The 9,952-nt window shown below is 40.0% G+C and overlaps 1 protein-coding gene across 1 annotated transcript in view; it reads left to right on the forward strand.

The window, feature by feature from the left end:
- The window catches only part of LOC110030577 (TBC1 domain family member 15), a 58,548-nt gene extending 48,818 nt beyond the window's left edge, over positions 1 to 9,730 (forward strand). The window contains exon 15 of the mRNA XM_020733347.1: positions 9,136 to 9,730. Within this exon, the coding sequence (XP_020589006.1) occupies positions 9,136 to 9,469 (334 nt within the window). The 3' untranslated portion in view covers positions 9,470 to 9,730. The remainder of the gene's footprint in view (positions 1 to 9,135) is intronic.
- The last annotated feature ends 222 nt before the right edge of the window (positions 9,731 to 9,952 follow it).

Consider the following 9,952-nt stretch of genomic DNA (forward strand, 5'->3'; position numbering starts at 1 on the left):
TCACCGAGCGCAGCGCCTAGGGGAGAACATCGAGTGCAGGGCTTTTTGTAAGCTCATGCTGGAGAGGCAAAAAAGAAGGGTGTATCTGATACGATGTAGAATTATGAAAAGAATTTTATTTCTGGCTCGCATACATACTTTACACTTTGCTACATATATAATATTGAAAGAAATAAAATAGGAATCCATAAAAAAAAGATAAACTGGAAAAATGAACAATTTAATAAAGGAAAGACATTTAGTGAAATATGTTCAAAGAAAGGAAATAAATTTTTTATAGTGCGGATTGACATTTTCCAATAGTGATTGAATGAGCACACCATTGCAACAAGTGCTATAGCATGATGAGCTGGCGAGTCAAGCATAGGAGCATTTCAAACGAGTGCAGCTTGAATTGATTGTGAGAAGTGGATGAGAGGGAGAGGGGAAAGAGGGGATTTAGCTTATGTGTGGCTTTCATTTCAAGTTGGAAGATACAATTTTTTTTTGTGTTACTGACTGTGGGAGTGATGCGGAGTATTGAAAAGATTGAGTTTTTGAAATGGTAGAGATGGAGTGACGTGGTATACGTTTGGGTGGAGAATTATTTGATAAAGAAGATAAAGTATGTCGTAGCTGTGAGAAGAAATGGTGGTATTAGTGGAGCAGGTGGCTGCCGTTTAGCTTGATGAGTTTCAGGTTTTTGTAGATATGGAAATGTATGTTCGTCAAACACCGCATATCTCTATATTATGACCTTGTTTGTGACTGAGTTGAAGCATATGTAGCCCTTGTGCGGTAGGGATTACCCACCCCACGAATTTGAATTGGATAGATCTTGGTGCAAATTTGTGGAATGTTTGTGGTTTCCTCCATGGGTAGCAAGCGAACCCAAAGACATTGAGATTGTTGTATGCTGGTGGGGAGTTATGAAGATGCTTATAAGGGGAGATCTGATGAGTTGGCATTCTATTTATTGAGTGAATTGTGGTTAGGAGACTATCAGTCCAGAATATGTATGGTAAATGGGCTTGGTGTAATAGAGCATGAGTTGTCTCAATAAGATGCAGTTGCTTTCTTTCCATAGACCCATTTTGTTCGGGTGTGTATGGACGTGAATATTGATGTAGAATGCCATTCTCATTAAGGAAGCGTTTTAAGGTGTGATTGTTGTACTTTCCTCCACCATCCGAGCGAAGAGTTTTTATTTTAGTCTCGAATTGATGATTGAGTAGAATAAATGTTTGAGTGGTATGTGTGGTCTCAGATTTATTACACATGGGGAAAACCCAACAAAATTTAGAAAAATGAGCAAGGTAGTATTTATAATCTTGATAAGAGGTAATTGGGGAGGAACCCCATACATCACTTTGATTGAGTTCTAGTATTTTATATTTGTTTGCTATATTAAATACAAAAGGTTGTTTATGACTTTATTTAAGATTGCAAGTGCTATAGAAACTTGGGTTGGATGGGATGAGTAGTGACTGGCATTTGGAGATTGTGTAAATGATGTCGGGATGAGGGTGTCCTAGGCGTCTGTATCACAGGTCAGCATGTCGTGCTTGGGTAAGATAGGTAGCAAGTGTTTGTGGTAGAGGAGTAGATGAGGGAATTGAGTATAGTCCATTAGAATTGAGACCCTTGAGGATCAGCTATTGATTTTGTGGATAAGAGATATTGAAATCCGAGGAATCAAACGGAACAACGATATTTTTGTCTTTGATTAGTTTGTGAATGGATTAAAAATTGTGAGATTGCAAATGAGTATGTTGTATTTCAGATAATTTAAGCTTAAGGGTGGGTGTTAGGAGAATACCATCTCCTTTGTGCTAGATGGGAACCACCTGCTCGGTGCCAACCATTAGTTGTTCTTCCCCTTGTTATGATGTTGCCGTCTGAAGTTAGTTTAGATCTGATGTAAAATGTGTGGTTGCACTTGAGTCCAATATCCATTCCTTGGACGTACCAGTGAGGGCTTGAGTTGGAACAATTGGAGCATATTTCTGGTTGGTCCTATGCCAACAGATAGATGCCGAGCGTCACATTTTATTGCAGATTTGACAGATTGTGTGTGATCAATTTGATTTTCATCCGCCCCTTGATACACAACTATAATCTCTTTTCTAATCTGATTAATTATTGTGTCCTTGTAGAAGCTGCTCTAGAAGCTGTAAGCGCCATTTGAGGTTCGTAGGAGGAACTGTTCTTGCTTTTTTATTGATATGTTAATCTCCTCACTACATAGTAGGGAATAGAGATTATGAAGGGCCATAGGCTGAAGTTTAGTCCTAATGGCAGTCTTGAATGCACTGTATGATGGAGGTAATGCATTGAGGATGTACAGAATTACATCTTCTTGATCTAAGTGTGATCGAGCTGCTGTTATCCTATCCACCAAGGTTCAGATTTAAGTCAGGTGTCGTGTCATGGCGTGATCCTTCATGGATATGTGATGTAATTCTTTTTTCCACTGAATCGCTCTAGATCTATTTGTGGATTGTAGTGTTCTCTCTAAGGTTGTCCAGATGTCTGTGGTTGTGTGGAGGTGTAAGATATGGGGAGGAACAATATTAGATTTGGTAGAGTACAGAGATGCTGTCAAGTTTTGGTCGATGAGATTCAACATAGTGTATTGAAGATTTACGGTGACTGCATTGGTATTTTCACTGAATTTTGGAGGGCAAGAACTATTTCCATCCAAAAAACCGGCAAAATCATTTGCCATGAAGAGTATTTGAGCATGCCAAACATGATAGTTATCTGGGGTTAATTGGTTTTGGGTAAATTGTTTGGCAGGGGAAATCTGAAATTTGTGAGGAGGTTTGCTTGTATTGGGTAATAGGTGGAAAGGTAGATTGAGATTCTGAGGTTACTGTCTCATCCATTGACAGGAGATAAATCAGATTTGGTAGAAGAAGATCATACCAGCTCAGGGTGAGAGAGCTTTCACTAGAGCAAACTCTGATACCGGAAAGACTGAGGGAGAAGTCTCAGATGAAAATCATTTCATCCCCTGTAAAGATACATTGCCAAGGTATATATTGATATGATAGAGTATTCTAGAGATGCAGCAAGGTACAGTCCTATTCTCAGAGTTGGTTACAGTGCTGTTATGTTTTAGTGGGGACCAAGGTTGTGCAGCTGCTAGCCAAGGTAGGACTGCTGCTAGCCAAGGTATGACTGCTGCTGCTAATATATTGGATATGAGAAGCGACAGAAGTGAAGATAATAAAAGGGAGAATATTTTCAACGAAGAAACCACAAACTAATCTTTCAAATATAGTCTTCCCAAAGACAGCTCTTTGTAATCTGTTTATTTCTTTCATCAATCAAATTGTTGAGCACAATTGTTAAGTATTGATTGTTGAATACAAACAAAAAGGTCATGCAATGCCGTGCCGTGAGATGCAGGAAATTCTAAAAGAATTAGAAGCGTTTAGAGATTTGGGAAAAAAACTTAAAGCGTTAGAGGGAAATAAAGTGATCCAAATAGCAGAGGGGGAGACTAAGAGAGTTGAACAATTAAAACGCATTCATTCAAATCTAATGTTTCATTTGAAGCTCATGAATTCTTGTGTCACCAAATAAAATGAAAATAACGTTAAGTGCCTATTTTAGTGAATAAACATAAAAAAAATTGTGTATTAGAATGCATTAAAAAAAAGAAACTTCTAATTTACATTTTAATTCATTGGCTTATATCCAAAGAATTTGGGGATGTTTGGTTGCACTTAGGATTTAAGTTAAGTAGGATTTACTAAATCCTATAAATTCGGATTTATTAATCCGGTGATGTTAAATCCAAAATTATGTTTGGTATTATTTAAGTTAGATCCATTTAAATCTTCAAGAAATGTTTGGCATTTCATGTCAAGATTTAACACAGAGGGAGAGAAGACGTAAGAAAAGAAGTAATTGCTTTTGAAAACTTCTTTTATTCATTAATCACTTGGTCTTATATAGGGCCTTACAACATTTTACAAATAACTCCCTAGACTTTTATAATTTTTTAATTACAAATTGGACTCTAAACTAGATACGAGTCTCAACACTCCCCCTCAAGATGGGCAAAAGATATCCACTAAGCCCATCTTGTCACATAAAAAATTTAATGAGCTAAATCCTTTTGTGAGACAATCAACGACTTGTTCTCTAGTGGCTACATGATGTAGCTCCAGTAGTCCGTTATTCAACTTTTCCTTGATGAAGATCCTATCAATCTCCACATGGTTGGTTCTATCGTGTTGCACCGGGTTGTTGGCAATGTTGATTGCTGACTTGTTGTCGCACCACAACTACATTTGAGCTCCATGATCCACCTTTAGCTATACCAATAAGTTTCTTAGTCACATCATCTCGGCAACTTCTAAGGTCATGACCCTATATTTTGCCTCTATTGTTGACCTCACTACTACCGACTGTTTCTTACTCTTCGAAGAGACCAAGTTGTCTCTCTATAAACATACAATATCCAGATGTGGACCTCCAGCCATCAACACAACTTGTCCTGTCAAGAGTCACAATAGCCACTAATGCCTACATGTTTATTCTCCCTGAAGATCAACCTCTTCCCCGACACTTTTTAGGTATCTCAGAATCTGTACACGACATCCATGTGGCCTTTCCTCAGATCATGCTTGCAACGACTTAGCACGCTTACTGCAAATGATATGTCGAGACGAGTGTGACTCAGATGAGACGACTTACCAACCTCTGGTACCTCTCTCGATCAATTGGCTCATCTGCCTCTACACTCAACTTTCCCTTTTGATCAATTGGTGAAATTGCAAACTTGCATCCCAATATGTATGTCTATGTGAGCAAGTCTAACATATACTTCCTCTGAGATAGGACAATCCCCTCTGCTCCACGAACTATCTCACTCCCAAGGAAGTATCTAAACTGTTCCATGTTCTTTATCTCAAACTCTTTGCTCAGTCTTGTCTTTAGCAGCGCAATCTTTCCCTCATCATCACCAGTAACTATCATATCATTCACATACACGACAAGTATAGTGGTGTGATCACCATTTCGTCGAATGAAAATTGTGCTGTCAGCATTGATTTGATGATAGCCCTGCCTGCAATTGCTCTTTGAACTTTTCAAACCAAGCTGGAGGAGACTGTTTCAAACCGTACAGTGATTTCCTCAGTTTAGCCGGGGGTATCTCTATGTACACCTCCAACTGATCCCCATGAAGAAATACAGTCTTCACATCCAGTTCGTGTAATCTCCATCCACCATTCACCGTCAGAGAGATGAGTCCCGACTGTGCTCATCTTCGCCACTGGTGCAAATGTCTTATCATAATCGATGCCATACATCTGATTATACCTTTTAGCCACCAACCTTGTTTTATAGTGATCAATTTTTTTCTTCTGAGGTCAGCTTCACTGTGAAAACCCATTTGCACACCATTGCCTTTTTTCCTGTTGTTAGCAACGCGAGCTCCCACATCTCATTCTTCTTGAGAGCACCAAGTTCCTCAAATGTGACAACCTTCCAATTTGGATCCTCCTTAGCTACCTGTCAATACTTGTTATAGAGACAGTATTCAAAGATGCAATGAATGCTCATTATACATGTGATATTTTAGAGTATGAGACAAACTGAGCAATGTCATGTGAGAAACCAAAACAGTTAGGAGAATGACCCGCATTGCTGCTAGAAGTTCTCCTTAAACTCATGGGAGTGAGAAAAGGGAGAAGAATCATATCATCTGTGTAATTTGATTCTGAGGTGGATGGTGTAGGTGTATCAGGAGTCGGGGCAGACCGGGACAAGGGGTTTGATGACACGAGTGGCATGGCGGACACTCTTCCCTCATTCTGCCTTCTTCTTGTACACACTCTCAACTCCCATTGAGTTTGATCCCACCACCTTCAAGCTCATTTTCCGCATTGTTCAACTCTTCCTCAACTTCATTTTTCTCATTGTCTGGCCCTTCCTTAACAGATCCTTCCCGCACAATGGGACAAGTCATCTTTCCCACATGGATCAATCTCTCACCATCACTTTTCTCCCCCTGTCGTCTCATACGTCTAAGTATTTGTTAAGTCAACAAAGGGTGAGATCACCTTCAAGGAATAATATCGTTGTAATTCTCTAAACGTCACATTCATACTCACAATCGCCTCTCTATTGAGCTCCAATAAATATTTTCAGAGTAGCAGAATAACCCATTAAAACACACTTCACAGCTTTGGGATCCAATTTCCCTATTGATGGTCTATTGTCCTTCACAAAACATACACAATCAAATACCTTCAATGGAAGAATCGACCATTATCTTCTTTCAACAACTCACAAGGAGATTGCCACTCCCAACACTATTGAGGGAATTTTGTTAATCAATTGAGCGGCTGTTAAAATTGCTTGCCCTCAGAGGTGCTTTGGGACATTCATCGAGATCATGCTTTGGGCTACCTCTAAAAGGTGTCTATTTTTCCTTTATACTATATTTTTTTTGTTGGTGTGTATGGACATGTGGTTTGATGTTGTATCTCGTGGGCCGACAAATACTCCTCAAACGTCTCATTGGTATAGTCTGTTCTATTATCAAAACTCAATACATTCACTACTACACTGTATTGAGTCTGAATCGCTCTGTGAAAGTCTTTAAATCAAGCAAACACATTACATTTGTTCCTCATCAGATATGGCCATGTAATACTAGAAATCTTATCAATGAACGTCACAACATATCTATAATCATTCTTCGAAGTTAGAGAACAAGGTCCCCATACACTTAAATGCACCAAATCAAAGACGTAAGGACTCCACTTGCCAGAACTCACATAGGAGCTTCTAGTATGCTTACCAAACTCACAAGCAAAAACTCACATACGAGCTCCTGATATGCTTACCAAACTCACAAGAATCACACACAAGTTTTTGTTTATTTGCCTTTTCATATGAAAACGGATACAAACGACTCAATAGACTAAAAGAAGTGTCTCATGCGCCTGTGTATAACATTACATCCTTTGCACTTCTGCTAGATCCTCCTACTCCTGCGCTCTCTACCATGAATGTCAGAGCTGAGTCCATCCCCTCTCTATCCAAATACCAGAGTCCGTTATGCCACGTGCTACTCTCAATTCTTCGGTCTGTCCCCTTCTCTTGAAAGATCACCTTAGGAAATATCAAATAAAACAACATATTTTAGCTGAAGAATATTGACACTAATGGATAAAATGTTCACTAGTGGAAGGAACATGCAAAACATTAGACAAAATCAGAATCGACACTCACTGTACTCTTTTCAACCACATGTTTTGTTGTACCATCAACAGACTGAATGCTCTCTGAAACTCTTAGAAGCACTGGAATCGTTATGAGTCACATGTCAAGATGCACTGGAATCTAGTAACCATTCTGGTGTTTTTATGGTGGATATAGAGGCAAGAGCATGTATATCACAAGTTTCTTTGGCTGAGTGAGCATAAGTAGTAATGTTTCCCTTGAATGACGATAAGGTGGATGCATCCTCAATCATATCACCTGTTGCCCTCTACTTCCTCTTCAACCTCAAGAAGCTCGTGATCCCTATAGGTAATACCACCCCTGTTTCTCCCTCGTTCTCCGTGACCATCAAATTTGCCCGGTTACCCCATTTTCCACCTCTTTGGCCTCCACGGCTACGATCATGACCTCTCTACTGTCCACTTCCACATGTCTCTCTCCTTAGTTGGCTTTGGACAAACCTTGCTCAGGTGTACCACTTCTTCGTTGTTGTAACACCTGCGGGTCTCTCTCTGAGAATCTATCATACCTGAGCTCGAGGCAGCAAAAGCTGCTCGCATTCTTGGAGGTCCACTCGGTTGAGGCGGAACACGTGCTGAGGTAGTGGCTCCCGTTGAGGCAATAACTTCCTGTATGAGCCTGACCAAGACCTTTAGAACTTCGAGATCCATCTTTCCCAGAGGTTCCAATCCTTTATCTTCTGCACTATCTTCGTCTCCTGACATCCTCAATCACAAGGATTCAAGTCTAGATAAGACGCGACTTCCTCTTCTTGACATGATATCGATCTATCCATCGTCAAGATCAAACTCAATTCAACTCTTTGCTTTCTATGCCCGATTCAAAGCTCTCCCTCTCCCCAGTTTCCATTCTATGCGAAGTCCCTTGTTCTGTCCCTCGCGCGACACAGAAATGCCAAAACTCTCCTGTTTCGTGATTGTGACCCTGCTCTCCCTGTTCCTATGCACGCAACAGTCTGCAATTCCCCTCTACTTCACAACAAACGAAAGCATCTGTGCGTACGAAGACCTTTGAAACTTCCAGTTGTCGCAATTAAGGCTCTCTAGAGAGCAATGACAGGATTGCCAATTTCCTGTCTTCCGAAGTCGCAAGCTGCGGGAGCTTCTTCTGCGGTGCACAAAAATGAACAAAGACCTCTGTAACTCACCTCTTCTACTCCTTATGCGCCCGAGAAGAGTAGTGACGAGACTGTTGCACGGGATCTTCGAAAGAAGCTGCTCCGCCTCCTTGTTCACACTGGTAAGCCGTAACCCACAAAGCACGGGATTGAAACTAGCTAGGGAACTGCGACGGGATCACAACACAAAATGGTTGCGAAGCTCCCGTCTTCCTTGGCATTCGCTCTCCCTGCTCGAGCAATGACGGAATCACAACTAGGGAAGCAGCGGCGGGATAACAACGTAGAAGGACCGCAAGGTTCTCATTTTCTCATCGCCCGTATCCTGCTCTGGCCTCCTCCTTCGGGTCTCTATTTGTGGATCAACAGGCTCAAACGGTTAGGTTTAGCTCTGATACCAAAAGGAAGTAATTGCTTTTGAAAATCTTGTTCTATTCATTAATCTCTTTGACTTATACAGGGCCTTACAACATTTTGCAGATAACTTTCTAGACATCTTTTATATTTTTTATTTAGACTCTAAACTAGATACAAATCTCAACAGTAAGCGATTCTCTTGAGTCATCCTCTGAATCTGATTTAATAAATCTAGGATTTACATTATGCTGTACGAAATTTTTGGATTCAGTAGAGTCGAGGATCTAGCGATCCTAAAATTACATCTGCGGATTTACGTGAAACCCGTACGGCTGTCCATCTAAAAATAGTGTGCCAAACACCAAGTGCTAAAAAAAAAAGTTTCATTTTTCATTTTTTTTTGGTGGCTGCAGAGAATTTGAGTACGAGAAGGTAATGCGGTTATGGGAGGTATTATGGACACATTATCCTTCAGAGCACCTCCATCTTTACTTATGTGTCGCCATTCTTAAGAGTCACAAGAAGAAGATAATGGAGGAGCAGATGGACTTCGACACCCTCCTAAAATTTATCAATGGACTCAGTAATCAGATCGATCTCGACTCAATAATCCGCGATGCCGAGGCCTTGTGCGTCTGCGCAGGAGAAAACGGTGCCGCCTGTATTCCACCTGGCACCCCACCTTCTTGTCCTGCTGATTCAGATGCTGGACTCTGTTATGCTCAGCAAGATGATGAAATATTGTGAAGGCTTTCTGTATATCTTTGTACTTTCTTTTGGGAAATTTACATACACCTCACACAATTTCTTTGTATTTTTATATGTAGCATCTAAACCTTGATGTTTGCATTCACAACGCTTTGGTGCCATGAACCCATGCCTGAAAACGTGTGCTTCACTTTAAAAAGTTTGTAATAATGATGTTTTTTATGTTATATTAAAGATTAGAGTATGATGTATGTAAATATTAAAATTTAGTTGTTAGATATGCATCTCATCCCACTCTCGCGGCCATACATTTTTAAATTTGACCTTCATATTTGCACATCAAATTATAAAAATTTTATGACAAAAAGTCTAGCATATTAATTTTATTGTTCAAAAGCAATATGATGATGCTATAATTGAATATTGTACTCGTCTAAATGTTGAAGTAGATTGTCAGACCTCTTCTGAGAGAATAATGATTGGCCTTTTTGAGGAGAAAATATTACCTCAGGAGTACTGATG

The sequence above is a fragment of the Phalaenopsis equestris genome, unplaced genomic scaffold, assembly GCF_001263595.1.
Source record: "Phalaenopsis equestris unplaced genomic scaffold, ASM126359v1 Scaffold000741, whole genome shotgun sequence".
NCBI classification, from domain to species: domain Eukaryota; kingdom Viridiplantae; phylum Streptophyta; class Magnoliopsida; order Asparagales; family Orchidaceae; genus Phalaenopsis; species Phalaenopsis equestris.